At 43.7% G+C, this 21,141-nt stretch overlaps 1 protein-coding gene across 2 annotated transcripts in view; it reads right to left on the bottom strand.

The window, feature by feature from the left end:
* Positions 1-720: 720 nt before the first annotated feature.
* Positions 721-21,141, bottom strand: part of PSME4 (proteasome activator subunit 4) — an 82,599-nt gene continuing 62,178 nt past the window's right edge. For both annotated transcript variants that reach the window (XM_079968403.1, XM_079968404.1), the window contains 14 exons: positions 20,903-20,972; positions 19,151-19,276; positions 17,132-17,284; positions 15,794-15,898; positions 14,800-14,891; positions 13,666-13,797; positions 12,653-12,861; positions 12,094-12,179; positions 10,571-10,699; positions 9,353-9,508; positions 5,696-5,858; positions 4,363-4,496; positions 3,468-3,606; positions 721-2,391 (listed from right to left, as the gene is read on the bottom strand). In XM_079968403.1, the coding sequence (XP_079824529.1) occupies positions 3,472-3,606; positions 4,363-4,496; positions 5,696-5,858; positions 9,353-9,508; positions 10,571-10,699; positions 12,094-12,179; positions 12,653-12,861; positions 13,666-13,797; positions 14,800-14,891; positions 15,794-15,898; positions 17,132-17,284; positions 19,151-19,276; positions 20,903-20,972 (1,690 nt within the window). In that variant the 3' untranslated portion in view covers positions 721-2,391; positions 3,468-3,471. The remainder of the gene's footprint in view (positions 2,392-3,467; positions 3,607-4,362; positions 4,497-5,695; positions 5,859-9,352; positions 9,509-10,570; positions 10,700-12,093; positions 12,180-12,652; positions 12,862-13,665; positions 13,798-14,799; positions 14,892-15,793; positions 15,899-17,131; positions 17,285-19,150; positions 19,277-20,902; positions 20,973-21,141) is intronic.

Below are 21,141 nucleotides of genomic sequence, written 5' to 3'. Positions count from 1 at the left end.
CTAGGTAAGCCTCTTCCCTTCACCCCTCCCCTCCCAGGCCAGCCTGGCTAACCCAAGAGGAGATTTGCCATCTTGACTCCTCTTGGCTTCAACTTCACTTTTGGCACTTGAACAGCAGCTTCCAGCAACTGGTATGCAGAAGCACAGCCATCATGGTTCATAGCCAGGGTTAGCCTTTACCTCCCATGAATTAGCCCACTTTCCCTCCAAAGCCATTCAAATTGGTGGCCACCATTGTCTCCTGTGGGAGTGAGTTCCAAAGTTTATTTGCTTTTACCTGTCCTAAATAAGCTTCAATGGATGTGCACAAGTTCTACTGTACAACTATTATAGTTTTATTGTTGTGGGACAGGGAGAAAACCCACTTTTCCCAAGCCATGTTGCACCATGTTGCAGCTGATCTACCACTGAGCTTCACATTCACACACTGTCCTGGAAAAGAAAGAAGTTGCAAGGGTTTAGAAACAACTCCAGATTGCATCCCTTTTTAGGCTCAACTCAAATATTAGCTTTTTGCAGAGCAGGAGACGCTGCCCAGTGGAAAAACAAGTTCCCCGAGAGATGTGCTGCACAACTGGAAGCAGACAGGTGACATGTTTTGTACTAGGGACCAATTTGATACACAGCAGGGCTAACAGCTTTTCCCCCTTCATATCCTCAGGTGAAAGGGCTTATCTTGAAGAAACTCTCTCCTGAAAAACAAGACACCATGCGCGCACAGATCTTACAAACAATTCATTTATTCAGCTTTAAACTAAGTACACAACTGAAAGGAGAAGGCGGCATTTTGGCACTATGCTATACATTAGTTATTTCTGTGTATCAGCTCTCAGGAGATACTGTACTGGTTACACTGCTGTGCTTTAAAAACTTGGTGTTGTTTCCCAGCAGGCAGAGGATTGAAGAAGAAAAAAAATGTATTCCTGTTTTTACAAAGAAAAAAGTACAGGATGTGCATAAGATGAAAACACACACAATTCTCAGATGATTTTTTTCCCCAACATGGGAGGCGTTCTTGTACTCTATAATTTACCACACACCAGAGTATGTCACTTGCTTGCATTCCCAAAGTGAGGGAGCGGGTGGGGGCAGAGTAGCAGAGATTATGTAGTAAAAACCAACAGATTCACTAAAAAGTTAAATGAAAAAATCAAGCCAAAAACTAAAGTCACCTCATTAGAGGGAGGGGGTAATATTAAAAACCAGAAGAAATTGGCATCGAATCAGGTACAAAAAGCTGAAAGCACTATTATCAACACCTAAAAGTGCGATTGTTTAAAAGTTAATTCTCACAAATGAATTATGTAAAATTTTTGCAAACTGTACAGTGCTTTGCCAGTGCAGTGCCTCTACAATTTATACAGTCCTTTACATCTATGTAACACATACTGAACATGTTGTGAAACAGCCAGCCAATAGCCACCAGAGTTGCAGAACGAAAAGAAATTTGGGATGGGCGGGCAGGCGGAGGGAGATACAGTACTTCTGGTTTTTTAAAAAAATGCAAGTTACATACTTGTTCCAAGATGAGGATGTGAGGCAAATGGAAAGATGTGTGACTAGCAAACAGGGAATATTTAAAAAGTCTTTAGCCACTCATTATTAACATATGTACATACTCTTTTGTTCTCTGAAATAAAACCAGCAGTTGAGAGACACTCTTGTCTGTGGGCTCTACTGAACTGAGGACAAAAATAACAAGACTGCCGCTTACGAAGGCAGGCAAAAGTTAAGGTTCAGTACCTGGCTGGAGAATCTTACTTAAAAACCTGTCAACAGAAAGGACAACTCTATTGCTCTGATGTGGACAGCAATAGAGGGGGAAATGTTTGCTCAGCAGGTAAGACTTCAAAAGAAACCCAGCTCAAAGTTCTGCATAGCCTGGTATTGCATGGGAGCTGGAAAGAGACAGAACAATGTTATGGGGGACATTTTTGGCCTACGCTTAGAAGCAAGTGATCAGCAGTTCACAGATGCACACTCTTGCAGGCAGATCAGATGAAGAGTTTGAGCACCCAAAATTGCAGATATTAGGTTCGAAAGTCCATGTATGTAATGTGAAGTTGCAGCATTAGCCACCTGCACAGAATAAGATTTCTTTTTTAAAGGGCTTCAGGTTAATGCAAGGAATCTACATGAAAGTGTGGAAATAAATCATGATTGCTCCCTCAAACACAAAGACTTGTCACGCTGCGGCAGTCCCCTCTCCCCAGTGCAGCAGAAATCTTCAAGAGTCCTTCCCACAGAGACTTAAGGTATGTACTTCCTTAAAGGATTCCAGCGCTAAGCCTCAGAGTTACCATATCCAAAAGGGTTCTATACACAATAAATTAGTTTTGAGTTTCCTTTATTTTTGCGGAAATGGCAGTGGGCCCTCCTTTTTCCAAGAACCTGCAAGACGGAAGGAAACAAGAAAGGAGAGTTCGGGTCATGTTTTGCAAGAAAAAGAATGTGTGTACCTGCGCTAAAGCTTGCATTTAGAATATATATGATCACTCCTCCCTGTTCTCCTCTGTGCAACTGCTAAGGACGGAAAGATGAAGCCAGCTATACCCCTTGCCCTTTGGCAAAAAGCTGCTCTAGCGGAGGGAGACTGGGATGGAAGTAAGGATTCTCCACCCGCCAGGAGCATGGGGAAAAGGGGCAGTCAATTTCCCCAGCACTCTCCAGCCTTCACAGTCTGTGGATATGAATGGCAGCTTCCCTCTTCAGGATCCCAGGTGGATCGGGGCTGTCTTATACCTGGAATGTCTTGTTAATGTGAAGCATGCCTTTAATCAAACCCCACTGCTGCTGCTCATCACCCCCAGGCTGCTTTCAATTGCAACCTCCACCCAGCTCTGCCAGAGGTGCCGGTCAGTGTTAGTCAAATGCAGGGGTGGGAACCTCTAGCCCCCCCCCCCCCGCAACCACATTTGGCGCAGCACAGATCCCAATTTGGCTTGCAAGGCCCTGTCGTCGTCCCCCGCAATCACACCCACATTTGCCACAACTAACATCCTACATGACATCAGGTGTGGGGGGCAGGCACAGGTCTGGCTAAATCAGCTGCATGGCAAGGGGAACTTGATTGCAAAGCAGTGTTAAACTCACTGCCCATCACAGCGTCAGGTGATTTGACAGGTGGGTTGCTCCATGGAGGCGGGGATCAGATAATCATATGACCCACCAGGCCAAAAAAATATTCCCTACCCATGTTCCAACTTGCAAAGCAAGCATGAAAATACCCCCTTGCTAGGCTTTAGCTGAGATGGGAAGCAAATTTAATTTAATGATAATGGAGCTGTAAATACATTAAAGATGCCTTGGTTTTTATGCCACAGCCCTGTTATCTATTTAATTTCATCGTGTCTAAAATCACCATCTCTTGCCAGTTTAGAGCTGGGTTTGCACGGTGCCCGGCTGGATTATCCAGAAAAGCTTTCAAGAAGCTATTATTGGCCCACGATCACACAATGAAATCTCACCTCATTATGCATAATAGCACGGCGAAACCAAGAGGTCAGTAAGGACAAGAAGCTGGTCATCAGTGAACTGCTGCTTGTGCTCTTGCCAGTTATCATGGTGGGTCCTCCGGAAATTGGACAAAGTTTTTTTCACTGTCATCTGTGTGGCGAGAAGCAGAGAAATGGATCTAAACAGCGTATTTAAAACAACTAACCTGCGTTGGCAGAGGCATTTAAAAAAAAAAAAATCCATGATAAGCCAACGTGTTCTCGGTTTTCTTTAAGGACTCAGCTATGAATTAGTACGCGGGACGCAGGTGGCGCTGTGGGTTAAAGCCTCAGCGCCTAGGACTTGCCGATCGAAAGGTCGGCGGTTCGAATCCCTGCGGCGGGGTGCGCTCCCGCTGCTCGGTCCCAGCGCCTGCCAACCTAGCAGTTTGAAAGCACCCCCGGGTGCAAGTAGATAAATAGGGACCGCTTACCAGCGGGAAGGTAAACGGCGTTTCCGTGTGCGGCTCTGGCTCGCCAGAGCAGCGATGTCACGCTGGCCACGTGACCTGGAAGTGTCTCCGGACAGCGCTGGCCCCTGGCCTCTTAAGTGAGATGGGCGCACAACCCCAGAGTCTGTCAAGACTGGCCCGTACGGGCAGGGGTACCTTTACCTTTACCTATGAATTAGTACAGTGGTACCTCGGGTTACATACACTTCAGGTTACATACGCTTCAGGTTACAGACCCCGATAACCCAGAAATAGTACCTCGGGTTAAGAACTTTGCTTCAGGATGAGAATAGAAATTGTGCTCCGGTGGCGTGGCAGCAGTGGGAGGCCCCATTAGCTAAAGTGGTGCTTCAGGTTAAGAACAGTTTCAGGTGAGAAAGCCTTGCTGCCAGGGGATGTGGTAAGAGGGCTCTTACCTCAATAGGCTGAGGATCATTCAGATGTGCACTAAGGTCCATTAAAAGCTGAGGCATCCAGGTGGGCACGTCGTAAGGACTGGATAAAATGCACGCGCTAAGTCCCAGCACACCAGCATGGCGCTTCACCAAATCTGCAACAGAGAAAGTCATTGATGCTTTCTATGTACAAGAAACAAAACATTGTGTTTATATGAGTGTGTTGGGGGGAAAGGGCCCTTTCTTTCTAAAGATTTCCTATAAAATGGGTCTACTATACAATGGGTGATAGCTGATACCTTACTCACAACGTTTCAGGTGGCTGGAGTAAACTTAACAAGGCCTCCCCGGCTGACCTCAAAAGTAATTATTATTATTATTATTATTATTATTATTATTATTATTATTAGTACCCCAGCCACTCTGGGCAGCTTCCAACAAAGATTAAAAATACATTAAATGTCACACATTTAAAACTTCCCTGAACAGGGCTGCCTTCAGATGTCTTCTAAATGTCAGGTAGTTGTTTATCTTTTTGACATCTGATGGGAGGGCGTTCCACAGGGCGGGCGCCACTACCAAGAAGGCCCTCTGCCTGGTTCCCTGTAGCTTTGCTTCTCGCAATGAGGGAACCGCCAGAAGGCCCTCGGCGCTGGACCTCAGTGTCTGGGCAGAATGATGGGGGTGGAGACGCTCCTTTAGGTATACTGGGCCGAGGCCATTTCAGATCTCCCTTTCTTTTCTTTGATGGAAAGGAGGGTTTGGGGCTCCTTGGAGTAGTACAGTATCCCTTTAGACTCTCCACAAGTCAAAGCAGAAAGGGAAAAGGGAGATCTGAGCTGCATGTGACTTTTCAGTCCTTTCCCAACAGCTCCTGCACTTCCAAGTTTGGTGGCAGATGGAAAGCAGAAACAGCAGGCAAAAAACAAATGAACACCACCTAAGTAGCAAGCTGCTCCCAATTAACATGCCTCACTGCATTGCAGTACAATTGAGTAGCTTGAAAGCACATAAGCATAAGCTGCCGAGGAGCCCACCTGTGTGGCTGGGCTTTGCACCTCCTAAAACTTCATGCTTCTAGCTTCCTCCTCCTCCTTCCTGCTCCCCTTGGCAAAGTATCATCAGTTGTGAATTTGAGTTTACTTTACTCTGGTTTGGTTCTCCCGGCCTCAGTCACTGCGCCTGTGTTGCCTTCCTGTTTCCTGAACCAGCAGACTGACAGCGTCCAATGCAGCACCTTTTCCACTGCTTTGGACTGAAACCATTTCCAGCGGTGGTGAACTAGTCTCAGGCATGTGAGGACACCAAAGCCTGGACAAAGACCCTCTTAAGAAGCCAACATGTATGGCTTTACCTGCAGGAGGAATGGTATCCACCACGGTGCTGAGGTCTCTTTTCCTCTTCTTCGGGAGCCTCCTCTTACAGAGCTGCTCAAAGTGAGTCTGCAGGGGGTCATCAATCACCAGGAAGTGGCACTGGAGCAAGCCGCTCAGTGTAGTGGCTGCCATCTCTCTCACCTAGGGATGGACGAGGAAACCAGTTACTCCAGTGAACAAGTCTGGTCGACAAGTCATCATTTGCTCCACTGCGATATCTTTTTCAAATGACCCCGTAGTAATTCATGATTTCAATGATTGGCTTGCTTGGTATTCCTTGCTGTAGGAGTTCCCGCATTGAATTCAGCTGCAAACGCAAATTTTAACGTATGCGACGGGATGTCAATGAAAGCGGTTTGGTGGCGAGTTTGCTCACTCCGCGGCCAAGTCTTCTGACCCGGGGGTCTGTTAGCACTTCACCTCTCAGCTCAGCAGTGTGTGTTTAAGAATGGGCTCTATAGGCTCATTGCTTAACACAAATTTGAGTAAGGTAAAGGTAAAGGACTTCTGACAGTTAAGTCGAGTCATGAACAACTCTGGGGTTGCGGCGCTCATCTCCCTTTACTGGCTGAGGGAGCCAATGTTTGTCCGCAGACAGTTTTTCCGGGTCATGTGGCCAGCATGACTAAGCCATTTTTGGCAAAAAACCAGAGCAGCACACGGAAACACTGTTTACCTTCCGCCGGAGTGGTACCTATTTATCTACTTGCACTTTGACTTTCAAACTGCTAGGTTGGCAGGAGCTGAGACCGAGCAACAGGAGCTCACGCCATCGTGGGGATTCGAACCGCCTACCTTCCAATCGGCAAGCCCAAGGCTCAGTGGTTTAGACCAAAGCACCACCCGCATAGTATAAAAATGAGAAGAAGTTGATCTCAAGGGCCTGTTAACTTCCTATGCTCATTTATTACAGGGTCTGCAGGTTGACTTTGAGCTTTATAGAACTTTAGAATATTATGTTTAAGGGTATAATTTAATGTGCTGGATGCAGAGTGTTGGCAGGCGCTTGTACTCTGGAGTGCCAGTCGCAAATGTGCCAGCGGATATCAACTTCTGAATAGCGTTAAACTACGGGTTTTAGATTCTTTACCTTTTATCACTTATACGGGGATTTAAGGAGTGGCGCACGACATGATCAGAGCAATTGGAAATCTAACAGGAGTCCGGAGAGGAGGGAACTGCAATAGTTTAGGCAACAGAGGCCCAGATCACGCCAGGGATCTTTGAGAGAGCAGTTTCAGAACAGCGGGCAGGGACTAGATTGAAGGATGCATGAGCAGAGCTAGAGGAAAAGTCAAGGCAGTGGGAGTAAGAAGGGGCTCTGGGGATTTGGAAATGAAGCAGAGAAAGGGATCAGACCGATAGTCTGATAGGGAAGGTGGGTGGTTTGAGAACGGGGAAAACAGTAGCATATTTGAAAGTACAGTCGTACCTTGAACATCTTGGTACTTGGGACGTTTTGGCTTCCAAGTGCCGCAAACCCGGAAGTGAGTGTTTCAGTTTGCGAACGTTATTTGGAAGCCAAACGTCCCACAGGGCTTCTGATTGGCTGCAGGAGCTTCCTGCAGCCAACCAGAAGCCGCGCTTTGGTTTCTAAATGTTTTGGAACTCGAACAGACTTCCGGAACGGATTCCGTTCGACTTCCAAGGTACGACTGTAATTAGAAAGGAGCCAGAAGAAAGAGAAAGAGGGAATTTCACAGGAGAAAGACACACCATTAATTATTGGGGAAGACAAGGTCAAGACAGTGGCCAAGGAAGTAGGAAGAAGGGACTTCATCCGAAGAATAAAAACCTCACAGAATGAATTTGAAAAGGTAAGGAAGCAATGGGATGTGGGAAGGGCAGGGACTGGAACAGGCAGGATTTGGAAATAATGAGTCCCACCCCAAGAACACGGCTGCCAGGTGAGGAGAATGGGATATGGGGGGAATTCAAAGGGGAGAGCAGCTTTTCTTTATGATACCTTCTATTTAAATCAAAGCTGAGAACCAAAATGCTGGGAAGGAGGAAGGAGATATGGGAGATCCATTGTTTCCCTCACCCTAAACAACCATGCCAGGCACAACCTAGCCTCTACTTGATGGCAGAAGCTGCTCTTGTCTTTATGTAACACACACACACACACACAGAGAGAGAGAGAGAGAGAGAGAGAGAGAGCGCGCAAAACAGCACTGGAGTAACAAGTGAGCACCATTTTAGGGCTTGCCAGCGCAGGGCAAGGAAACGCAAGATTACCACCACCGCAAGATTTGAGGTTTCCATGGCAACCAGGTCACAAGAGATTACACACAAGGAGGCGCTTTGCCGATCTGTACTGCTGTTTTGCAAGAACGTACTATTCATCTGGCGATTTGCAAATTTGCTCTACAAATTAGTTCCGCAAGTCTGCATTGCTGCTAAAGAGGGAACAGCAAACAGCGGGGGGGGGGGTGTTTGCTTGTTTTAGACGGCAGGACAAATGTTCCAACGAACAGTGGTAAAAGGATGCTAGTAGCATTCATAGGATGCAAGCAGAACTCATGGCTATGTAACATGGAAGCAGGAACCAAAGACTGCTTCAAATTCAAAACACCGCTTCCTGCAGCAGTTAGGTCACTAGCAAACCTGCTTCAGGAACTACCATTTTGGGAAACAAAATGTTTCAGAAACTATTATAACCAACAGTAAAGTTGCCCTGGTAACCTATCGCTCGGTTCATTTGCCTCCATAAATGGTTATTTCACTCACACATGAACAATGTTGTATTTGCAGCTTCTGTTTCATATAATCAAAATATAGCATGAGAGCACTAGCAACCGTAAAACAAACTTATGCTGACCTCTTAAATATACAGTAGATACTGTATTTTTTTGCTCTGTAAGACTCACTTTTTCCTTCCTAAAAAGTAAGGGGAAATGTGTGTGTGTCTTATGGAGCGAATGCAGGCTGCTCAGCTATCCCAGAAGCCAGAACAGCAAGAGGGATTACTGCTTTCACTGCGCAGCGATCCCTCTTGCTGTTCTGGCTTCTGAGATTCAGAATATTTTTTCTCTTGTTTTCCTCCTCCAAAAACTAGGTGCGTCTTGTGGTCTGGTGCGTCTTATAGAGCGAAAAATACGGTAATTAAAAATGCATTCAGTGCCTGGGCAAAGTAAAAGACAATACTATATCAGAGAAAAGGAGGAATGTCATGACAAAAGAGCATGACAAAAGTGAGGCATATTCAAGGCCCTCTAGTTTCAAAGGGGAAGACTTAAGCATATGCTAGACTGATGGTAGCAGCAAAGAGTGTAGTTGCTAAAATTGGTAAATTGAATGGACCTTTGCAGGGCAAATGTAAGAAACAATAATGGAAAAGCTTTCGTGTTGCTGAAATGGACAAGCTAGCTAGAATAATACAGGTGTGAAATGAACATGGGAAACGTAATAAACTACTACCAAGTGTTTTCTGCTGATAATTTATGGTTTTTGCAGTGTTTGGTTCATATATGGATCATATTACCTAATTCTTCCACCAAGATCAACAGAACTTTTAAAAGTGATTAAACTTTGGGCAGGATGGTGCCCCGTTACCTACGAAGCTCAAATTTTATTTTGCAAACATGGATTTTTCACAGGCTGTCAAGAAATGCAAGCACAGGTATATTGTTCACCTCAAGCTGTTCATCTTCTAGCAGTCTTATAATCAGCCATCTGATGTCATTTACCGCTTCTTCATTGTTTAGGAAGATAAAAAGATTATAAAAAACCATGGTCTGGAGGTAGGTTAGCACTGTGTACCTAGCATGCCAGGAACTATTCTTTGCTGTCTGCAAAATAACGAAAATAGCAGCAGTTAGAAAAAATAAACAGGCAATTCTTCAAGTGGAAGCAAGGATCAGCCTGCATTTAAACCACTATACAGAGAAAGCAAAAACTCTCCATAGCTACATTTCAGAATTTATCTACAAGTAGACAGAGCAGGTCTTTTGTTCTAATGCTCATGTCTCCTAACGCTCACTCCTATTTCCATGCCCAATCCCCTCTCCTTAATTCCTCAGATGACAGCTTAACGTCTGGGCTTGTTGCTGGCATCCGTCTGTCTAAAGAGACAATGGAGTGTGCCTCTAGGGGTGAAGTCAAACCACTGGGTTAGCCACTGGGTTGGTGCCCTTGCTTGGATCGCCCAGTTCATTAATGGCATGAACCCTGTAAGGGTGGGGTAGAATTCAGTAGGTCTCCATGAGCAGAGGCAGCAGAGATGCACTGCACTCCACAGGGAATAATAATAATAATAATAATAATAATAATAATAATAATAATAATTTTATTTATATCCAGCCCTCCCCAACCAAAGCCGGGCTCAGAGCCGCTAACAACAATAAAAGAAACACAGCATTCTAAAATCAATTCATTTTAAAATCAATTCAAAATCAAATTAATGGCAACCATTGGGCTAGAGTTCTGTGAGGAATACCAAAGGAGGGGGTCAGACTGTGCCTCGGCCAAAGGCCTGGTGGAACAGCTGTCTTGCAGGCCCTGCGGAAAGATGTCAAGTTCCGCAGGGCCCTAGTCTCTTGTGACAGAGCGTTCCATCAGATTGGGGCCACAGCTAAAAAAGCCCTGGCTCTGGTTGAGGCCAGCCTAATCTCCCTGTGGCCCGGGATCTCCAAGATGTTATTGCAATAAACAGGTCTTCCTTCCACACGCATACCACCTGCTATAGGGATGGCGATTTTGGTAGTCATCAAATAATTCAAAATTTTATAGGAGACTCCCCCCCCCCCAGTATTGAGGCAGAAGGCCTTTACTGTCAACAGTTGCCTCGAGGGAATGCTGACACCGCGAAATATGCTTTTGTTGTTTCCGCAGCTTAAGAAAGCGCCACGTACTTGTTTTAGCACCTGAAGTACCAAAGGCACTTGTTGAGGGTACAGCAATCCCTGAGACATTAACGACAAGCACATCTTAGCATCTCTCTTAAGTTCATCGTAGCTGTTGTCATTTTCTACAGGTGCAATCTGTGGAAGGAAGAACAGGAAAGGTGAGTGGACACAGGCTGAAGACAACAGCCAAAGAAGGCTTCTTTTTTGTAAAATGAATAAAATGCAGGACAACAACGGGGGAATGCCACAGAGCTTTTCAGCTTCTCCAACTAAAAAGATGGGATCAATGAAATATTCAAGCCTAAAGCCCCTAAATGCTGTACTGAAGTACATTCACAAAATAATCAACAGCTGAAGTGTGCTGCTTGTTTCGCTATTAATATGCCTGCTCCAAGGACACTGAGTAGATGTCACTATTATGATCTTCAGGTGTTATATAAATTTAATAAAGAATAATAATATTTGGCTCTGAGAATCTAGAAATATACAGGGATTTGGACAATAAAATTGAGATTTTAAAACTTTAAAGGGAGGGGAAATTGCCTCCCTGAAATATTGCTGTATTATCTGCCTAATCCCCTTAACTGAAACAGGACTTAAATAGGACAAGTGTTTGGTGGATTGCTCCCAGAAATGGCAACCTTTGGTGGGTTTCCTCTGAAGCAGACAAAGAAATGAACATATGCATTGAATTTTCAGCAGTATTAAACCTGAAAAGACTTCCCTAGCTCAAGGCTTGTCATCTTTTACAATTGGGCAGCAAGGGTGAGTTATGGCAATTTTAAAAATACAATATTGAAAATAGTTCTAAACAAATTACAGTCGCAAGAGTGGATAATGAAAAACCACAGGCAGTGCCTCATCAAGCCCATCTTGCCCTTAGGGAAGCAGAGAATTGAAGAGCTGTATACAATCTCCTAAAGAAATAAATGTTTTTCAATTTCAATTTTGTGCCAATCTTTGGTATACTGCTTTGTGAGCCCCACCTGAAAAGCAGTACATAAATACCTTAAACCAGTCAATCAAAGAGTAGGTGTAAAAGCCAAAATAAGACAAATAATTTCTCTCAATAGATAAACTGGATGTAAAAAGAACTGTTTTAGGCAGAACCTGTTAGTATGGCATGAGTTTCTATGTGTATTTAGACAGAGAGCAGTTGAAAACAAAGAGTTACTTTAAGTATTATGTTGTTGTTTCTAACAAACTTTTCATACTTGAGAAATGGAAGAAGTGCTCGAAGAAAAATAAACGCAAGTGTAAAGCTTCCTTAAATTTGAAAAAAAGAAAAAATATTTATCTGCTTCCACTGGTATGCTTTTGAACTGCTAGGTTGGCAGAAGCTGGGACAGAGCAACGGGAGCTCACCCTGTCGCAGGGATTCGAACTGCTGGCCTTCCGATCGGCAAGCCCAAGTGGCTCAGTGGTTTAGACCATGGCGCCACCCGGGTCCCGCTATTTGTCAAGCATTGTTGGTTTAATGTGTTCAGAAATTACCTCTGAAGCCTAAAGAGAACTAACGAACCACGTACCTTGAAAAACAACGGCAAGAGCTGAAGCTGTTCCGCAACAGCTGTGGAAAAGGCTCTCCCCGCACTTGCCATCAACCACTTCAGAACTGTCGAAGGCAGAAGAAAGGCAAGCATAGGCACAAGGTCAAACAGAGCACAGCAAGACACAGGCATGGTTCAAACTAATCTTTTCCAACTATCAGCTTTCTTAAAAGACACAATGGTTGCTATTGCCCATTTGATAATGAATTTAAAATGTTGTTAGCATTACAAACAGGAATTATTTCGATTGTCATATTATGTTTTATTATCTCGCTGCATTTTGAAATGACCATTCATTCATTTAAAAGCATTTATAAATTTCTTAATATTAAAAAAAATCTCTCTGAGTGAGGCACAATATGAAAACAATCAATATTAGGCTGCTTGTTGTAATGATTCACCTGATTTGCTGTTGTGATTTGAGTTATTTTGGGTGACACTCATGTGGAAAAGCAGAATGCGAATTGAAACAATAACTCTCAAATAAGTACAGCCAGGCATTTAATTTGGTGTGCGCAAGTTTAGCACAGGCACTTACTGGTTTTCAAGAGTTTAATGCCCTGAGTTCGCTCATCTTCATCTCCGACTCCATTCTCTTCCATAACATGATTCTGAATTTCTTCATCCACTTCCGTAAGGGGTTTGAGTTTTTCAAGTATTCGGGAAGTGAACTCATGGACATGGGGAGATTTTGTTGGAGCGGTATTTGGTAAGGAAACATCTATCATGAAGATGTATGTCAGAACGCTACACGAAAGAAAATGAAGTATACACATTTAGTATTTTCCTTTAAACCCTGTTTAAAGAAAAGAGTTCACAAATTTGTTACAGAAATTTCCATTCATTCTAGTTCCTGGGGAGAATCTGACAGCTTCCTTAGAAATCTAACGGCTAAATAATACATTCACAAGAGTCACACAGTAGAGCCTTCTTGAGTGCGTTCAGATTGTTACGTGAGAAGGGGGTTGTACGTTTGAATGCTCCATGTAAAAAAGGTCCTTTCATGAGGAACTAGCATCTCAGAGAGACAAATACTAGCTTAGCTTGATGTGCTAATTTTCTATGAATAGAAGGTTTTGTTGTTGTTGAGGTGGGGCATTTAATCATACAACCTCCAGCATTCTGAAGGAAATACATATTAATATTTGACTTTGAGGGCCTTCTGGCAGTTCCCTCACTGCGAGAAGTGAGGTTACAGGGAACCAGGCAGAGGGCCTTCTCGGTAGTGGCGCCCGCCCTGTGGAACGCCCTCCTATCAGATGTCAAGGAAATAAACAACTATCTTTTAGAAGACACCTGACGGCAGCCCTGATTAGGTAAGTTTTTAATGTTTGGTGTTTTCTTGTGTTTTTGTATTTTGCTGGAAGGCGCCCAGAGTAGCTGCGGCAACTCAAGTCAGATGGACAGCATATAAATAGTAAAATTACTATTGCTAGTATACCATATTTAAGGCTTCTGCCTGACAAGGTCACAACCCAAAGGGTAAGAGCTCCCATCCTCTGGCTTTCAGCTGAGGGCTTAAAAACTATGCACGGACCTGAGAACACTAACCTTCCTATCCTCTCTCGGACATTTTTGTAAACTTGGGTGAGTTTTGGCTCTAGGTACTTCAGCAATCTGTGTAGCAGCTCTGGTACTCGCCATTCTTGCTGTGCAAGACCTCCTTGCAGGACATACAGTCGACTAGGAAGGGGCAGGGGAATGGGGAGGGGAGCGGGGAAAGACAAAAAGACACAGTAAGGTCATAACTTAGGGAAGCACAGCTTTATCACCACCCAAAGACCCCAAGGCATGACACAAACAATTCTCTTACACTGACTTAATTTTTTGCTTACAATAAACCAAGGGAACTAGCAACAGGCATAGGCAAACTCGCCCCGCCAACAGAACCAGTAGTCAGGGATGATGGGAGTTGTAGTCCCAAAACATTTGGAGGGGGAAGTTTGCCTATGCCTGAACTAGCGGCAGCTCATATAGTTAAAAGGGGTGGGAGGAGAATGGCCATAGGAACACCTTCGCTGGAAATGAAAACCACCAAAATTGCAGTAGTACAACCTGCATGGATATTAAGAATAGTTCCAGCAGCTCTTTAATGGTGTGTGCATGTGCCTGCTTCTGGATGCAGCTTTGTCACTGGAAGTCCAGGCAGCTTCAGTGGCTAAGAGCATCTTTTACCGGCAGCATCTGGTAAGAAAGTCATGACCGTTCCCGGACTGGGAAAGCTTGGCTGCGTTAGTTCATGTACTGGCTATTTCAATACAGTGGTACCTCTGGTTGGCCCGTTCACAACATGAAAAGAGCGCAACCCGCACACACACACGCGGGTTGCGATTCACCGCTTCTGTGCATGACGTCATTTTGCGCTTCTGCGCATGTGAGAGCGGCGAAACCTGGAAGTAACCCCTTCCGGTACTTCCGGGTCGCAACCTGAAAGAACGCAACATGAAGCATGACTGTATTGGATTACCGCAGTGCACCCTATGTGGGGCTTGATCCAGAAGCAATTACTGCTGAATGCTGTGGTCCAACAGCTGACAAGAGTGAGAACCTGTCAGCACAGGAACAATCTGTTCTGTATAAATATGAGCCCCACTGTCTTCCACACTTTGGCCTATGAGAAATAGGCAAAATTATTTATTATTATTATTATTATTATTATTATTATTATTATTATTATTATTTTACCATGCATCAACAAATGATCCTCCTTCACCGCTCAACGGAGACTCCAACAACAATTCAAACAACCAGTGCAATTTTCGAGGGTCCCTGCTCTCCTGTATTAACAATTTTAAAAGGCAAAAGGGGCAAAATGATTTCTGGCAAGTGAAATCTTGGTAAAGCTTTCTGAAAGACAATTCAATATCAAACATTTGTGCTGTTAAAAGAGTGGGTTCTATTGCATAACAACGTGTTGTTGTTTTTTTTAAAAAGCAAGCAAGAAATAAAAATCCAGACAGAAACCATCATAAAAAGAAAACACTGCAGCTCCAAAATGCCAGCTTGTATAAAATGTTCTTTTTGCCCTGAGCACATACCCTTTTTGTCTCTGAGCATGCTAAAGCTTTGACCTAAGCCTTATTGCCAATCCTAAGCAGGTTACTCAGAAGTGTCACTAAGTTCAATGGTATTTATTCCCACCTTAAGAGTGCACAAAACCCCATCCCTGGGCTATAATTACAGATTTGCTAGGGAGTAAGACCAGAAGCAAGACTTACTTCTGAGTAAACAGCCAGAGGGCTGAATCACAGGTCTTCAAAAGTTTTCATCCCAATTTCTACATTCATGTGAAAATTAAGAGTCAGCAGCCACAGCTGTAATTTCCTGTCTAACTAAGGCACTATTTCCCCCGATGCACAGGACGAGCCAGAGAGACCCAATAATTAGATAGCAGCTTTCTCTTGGATTGCATTACATGTCACATTTGCAGCACGGAGAGGCACGGAGAAAGTGGGAGCAAAAGTGAAGAAGACTGAGAAGACACCTTGCCCTATAGCAACCTGAGCTACAGGGCAAGCTGTGACAGAACCACCTAAGAACTGAAGAGTTCCTCCCATACCTCAGAATAAAAAGGAAGAGGCTTGGTACCCACCTCGCTGAGGAAGAAGAGTGAAGAACTATAGCACTTGTATTTTTTTTTTAGATGCAGCAAATTAAAAAGGAAATATGCAGGACTTACACATGACGTTGCTATACAGGTACCCCAGTCATTGTAGGTTTCTACTGTTATGTTGGATAAAGCTGTCCTAAGAAGCGGACAAAGAACTTTCCAGAGGTTCTCTACCTATACAAAAAGGGAGAACAGGCAAAGAAATCATGAGAAGTACATAGAAGAGTTTGGATTTGATATCCCGCCTTTCACTCCCTTTAAGGAGTCTCAAAGCGGCTAACATTCTCCTTTCCCTTCCTCCCCCACAACAAACACTCTGTGAGGTGAGTGAGGCTGAGAGACTTCAGAGAAGTGTGACTAGCCCAAGGTCACCCAGCAGCTGCATGTGGAGGAGTGGAGACGCGAACCCAGTTCCCCAGATTACGAGACTACCGCCCTTAACCACTACACCACACTGGCTCTTCAGTGCACGGCCGACCAGCCCACGAGGCTAGGCAAGGCGGCTGTCGCCGGTGGCACCCACCATCCTCATTTCATCTCAGGTGCTGAAACACCTTGAGCCACTCTGCTGTACATATGACACATGGACTCTCTCTTAGCACTGCTGTTGTATTTTTATGTTTTGTTTTCTTGCATACTGCACAGATACTGCTTAAGTTCAAGCTGTCCCAATTAAAAAAACTCAACAAAATTTAATTTATTACAAGGATGTGGCTAGTATGGAAATCTGAAACAGAGCTCCTGTCAGAATCTCTGCAGCCTAAGATTTGGAGGAACCCAAAGCCAAGAACACAGAATCCTTAATATTTTGGGCCAATGGCCAACCTTAAAGGATCAGAGAATAAACAGCAGTTCATTCTTAATCTCAGCTACTCATGATTCTGATACTAAGGGGTAAATATAATTTAGCAATTCCATGTATTTATTTAGGAAATCCCAGAGACCAATGAATATCAATGTACAACTTTTAGACCGGGGTGGAGCGGGCTTCAAAAAAAGCAATGATTGAAAGTTTAAAACTGGTATTATTTATATACTATTCTTCCTCAGGAATTCAAGGTAGCTTTTCTAACCACCTTGGGATTTCACAGGTTTTTATTCTGTGTGCACTGGTTTTAATTATTGCATTTTATTTTGTTCTACACCACCCTGTGACACTTATGATGAAGTGCAGTATAAAAAATAACCTAAATAAATATAGGTTATATTCAACAAAGCGCTGAGAAAGTAGTTCCGTCAGCACAAGGCTCTCTGGTTGCGCAATGGCCCTTTTCCTAAATTTGTTCTGGGGGTTTCCACAACCCTCCGGATCATATTTGGCGGACATGCAGGGGGGTGAGAAAGTGGTAATCCTTGTGCATGCATAGCTGTTTCATTTTTGCAAAAATTAAGCAAAGTACACACTACCTTTTCAAATGTCCAATGCTTAGATCCTCTTATCACACCAGCTATAATTTCAGCTATGCATCGTTGGGGACTTTCGTGAGAATCTATTGCCAAACGTTCTAAGTGGGGTTTCAGTACAGGCAAGAAGGCATCATCAAAGTTTCTGAACAAGCCCTGTTAAAACAAGACTCATGGTTTAGTTTTAAACTCATCACTTTTACAAAAAGGCCTTGCACAACTCCTAACTTAACTGTTCCAAAGTGTTAATTCTAGAAAACGCATGAAAAATATAATCAAAAGGGGTACTTTTCCATCCATTAATACAATGCACACTTTCCAAAGCTGTATTAAAAATAAAATAAGGCATGCTATAGACATAGATTAGAATAAAGTGGTACCTCGGGTTACAAACACCTCAGGTTACAAACACTCTGGGTTACAGACTCTGCTAACCAGGAAGTAGTACCTCGGGTTAAGAACTTTACCTCAGGATGAGAACAGAAATCGCGTGGCGGCAGCAGAAGGCCCCATTAGCTAAAGTGGTACCTCAGGTTAAGAACGGATTCAGGTTAAGAACAGACTTCTGGAACGAATTATGTTCATAACCAGAGGTACCACTGTACTGGTCTTAACTTTAAAAGATGCATAAGCCATGAATGAGAGAAAAGCAACAGAGACTTGTGTTGGAAGTGTTGCACTTCTGTGCCATCCCCCTCCCCCAGGAATAAGGGAGAACCCCGCCTGCATTTGCACATGCCTACATAGGTGCATGAAGTTATATTTTTCAACATTTCCCTCAAAATATATTTGCAAGCAAGCTCCCCAAAAGCATATACAGTGGTACCTTGGGTTAAGTACTTAATTAGTTCCGGAGGTCCGTTCTTAACCTGAAACTGTTCTTAACCTGAAGGACCACTTTAGCTAATGGGGCCTCCTGCTGCCGCTGCACGATTTCTGTTCTCATCCTGAAGCAAAGTTCTTAACCTGAAGCACTATTTCTGGGTCAGTGGAGTCTGTAACCTAAAGCATATGTAACCTGAAGCGTATGTAACCCAAGGTACCACTGTATTGCCACTTTTATGTGGTCTTTTTTTAAGTGGGCATCTGTCTGCCACAGGAGACAATAGAAAGAATTTGCCATTTAGGAAGAAAGTCAAACCGTTGGAAAGTTAGACCACCTGCTATGGCTGTAGAGTCTCTGTCTCTCTCCCCCCCCCCCCCCGCCCCATGTAAGTCTTACAGAAGGCAATATAATGAATATAAGCACAGCAGATTCTGGGTTGTCCGCAAATGAAAACTCTGGCTCAATACAAGTCAGAAAATAAGCTCCAAAGAGGTAAGCAAAGAAAAGAAGAAGAGTTTGGATTTGATATCCCGCTTTATCACTACCCTAAGGAGTCTTAAAGTGGCTAACATTTTCCTTTCCCTTCCTCCCCCACAACAAACAGAATAGAGGGGCTAAAAGGGGGGGGGGCAACAGACCCCTGGAGGTTAAGTCCAGTCAAAGGTGCCTATTGGGTTGCGGTGCTCATCCCCCTTTCAGGCTGAGGGAGCCAGCATTTGTCCATAGACAGCTTTCTGGGTCATGTGTCCAGCATGGCTAAACCGCTTTTGCTGCAACGGGAAACTGTGACAGAAACCAGAGCACATGGAAATGCTGTTTACCTTCCTGCCACAGCAGTACCTATTTATCTACTTGAACTGGTGTGCTTTTAAACTGCTAGGTTGGCAAGAGCTGGGACAGAGCAACGGGAGCTCACCCCGTCATGGGGATTCGAACTGCTGACCTTCCGATCGGCAAGCCCAAGTGGTTTAGACCACAGCGCCACCTCCCTTTAATAGAGAGACTAAGGACAACTTGGTCATGACATTCATTCACAGCTTCATAAACCATGGTTTAGGAGACCTTGGTTCAATTGTCCAAACTGGATCAATAAACAGAAGTTTAACTGCATGGGTCATATATTATAGAGCTTTTCGCAAAGGATTTTATCATTTTCTAGAAGGTGTAACTAATCAAAGAAATAGATAACTGGTTACCTTGAAGAGGCAAAATCTGCGAGGATTAAATTTATCCTTTCCTTTTCTGTCTTCTAAAGAAAGAAACTTGATTAACTGCTCAACAAATTTTGGATCAGAAAAATGATCATAAATGACCTGTTCCGCCTGTAAAAAAAAAAGAAGAAACAAGAGCACAATGAAACTAAAAGGCCTTGTTTGGTTTGTACAACAGTCAGGCATTGTCCTGGAAAAAAAGTCTGCATAGTTTATGGTCTCAGATATGTGACACCTTAACTAAAACAGGCATTTGGGGTCAAAGGAAACGTTATTCACGAGTGCAGCTCATTTCAAAGCAGCTTCATTTTGTGCAAATACCAGTAGAAATCTGGGTTCCTGTGAAATTAATGAGAGCCAGGACATCAGTTGCTGCAACTCAATTGACAACCTTTGAACCAGCCTCATTTTTCCATGCTCATTAGAAGAACTGCAAGACTTTCAGAATCCTGGCAAGGACAAAATACTCTTAAATTTTAAGCTTTGAAAGACCTTGTGTAGCTTTCTACAGCAATGCTTTTCCTTTTGCTAACTTTCCATCCTCTGTTCAGCAATCATTTTGAGTTGACAAGACAACCCACATGCTTCATAAACCAGTGTGGTGCACTGAAAACAGGTGTCGCTAATCATGGTGTGCTCCAGATAATTTTTTGGTCTACATCACCCCTGACTAATGGTGATCCAGGCTGGGACTGCTGGGAAATACAGTCCAATAACATCTGGAGAGCAACAAGTTGGCCACCTTTGAAGTAAAGTAATAGTCAAAGCATCCATGGGTGGCCAGAAATCATCAACTTTTTTTGAATGGTAAGCTGCTCATCGCTTATATGGAGAGAAACAAACTGTGAGTGCCTCCCGACTTGGGAAAGAAAACTGAAGGGCGGGCACAAATGGGAACAAGTAACACTAATTCATGGCAAGCCGTTGCTTATGACTTCTTTTACATGTGCACTGGGTCACATAAATGAGATTCTATAATGGCCCATGCAAGAATCGGTTCATGTTGCAATTATTGTTAAAAACACATGTGTGGCACACTCAAGAGAACCTGTGTAGCAGCTGCTTTTAACTAATGTTCCCATTAGGGAAAATGATCAAGCTATTACATTTATCATTTATAAAGTGAATCACCATGTTGGGGTGCAGGCAGGATAATGTGAAACACGATCAGAATAACCATGGAGCTTACCAAAAAGTTTTTTCGTGTACAGTGGTGCCTCGCAAGACGAAATTAATCCGTTCCGTGAGGCTCTTCGTATAGCGGTTTTTCGTCTTGCAAAGCAAGCCCATTGACAGCTTAGCGGATTAGCGCTATTAGCGGTTTAGCGGCTTTTAGCGATCAGCTGTTAAGCGGCTTATCAGCGGATCAGCTGATAAGCGGCTTAGGAAAAGGGGGGGAAAGGGGGGAAAACACGCAGGAACTCGCAAGACATTTTCGTCTTGCGAAGCAAGCCCATAGGGAAATTCGTTTTGCGAAGCGCCTCCAAAACGGAAAACCCTTTCGTCTAGCGGGTTTTCCGTCTTGCGAGGCGTTCGTCTTGCGGGGCACCACTGTATAGGGAAGTCATTAATTGCATTCTTATTTTGCCTAGGTTTCTATGTGGAATCCAGATTACACATTTGGGCTTTGGAATCGTTCAAACATGCACAATCACAACAGGAATAAATATATATATGCTCAAGCTTGAATCAGCCCCAGGAAATACTTTCAGTGGAGTTTTAAAATATCACATTCACCTCTGAAAGCTCATCTCTACTCCTCCCAAGCTTTGGTTGCTCTTCAGCAGAAGCATAAATCTCCATATTTCTAGAAATTGTGAAGAGAGAAAAAAATAATCAAGATAGGTTTCAATATTTTTGAACAAAAAATGTAGGTACAGCATTTTCTGGGTCATTGTTCCAGTATAGCAATGACAAAGGGAGGCAAACTTCTACAGAGCTCAAACATGTTCTTTTTTAAAAGGTAGCATAGCCAA

Source organism: Podarcis cretensis, assembly GCF_951804945.1.
Source record: "Podarcis cretensis genome assembly, chromosome: 3".
Lineage (NCBI taxonomy): Eukaryota > Metazoa > Chordata > Lepidosauria > Squamata > Lacertidae > Podarcis > Podarcis cretensis.
Note: the sequence above shows the minus strand (reverse complement) of the source record. Positions and strands in the feature narration are given on the sequence as shown.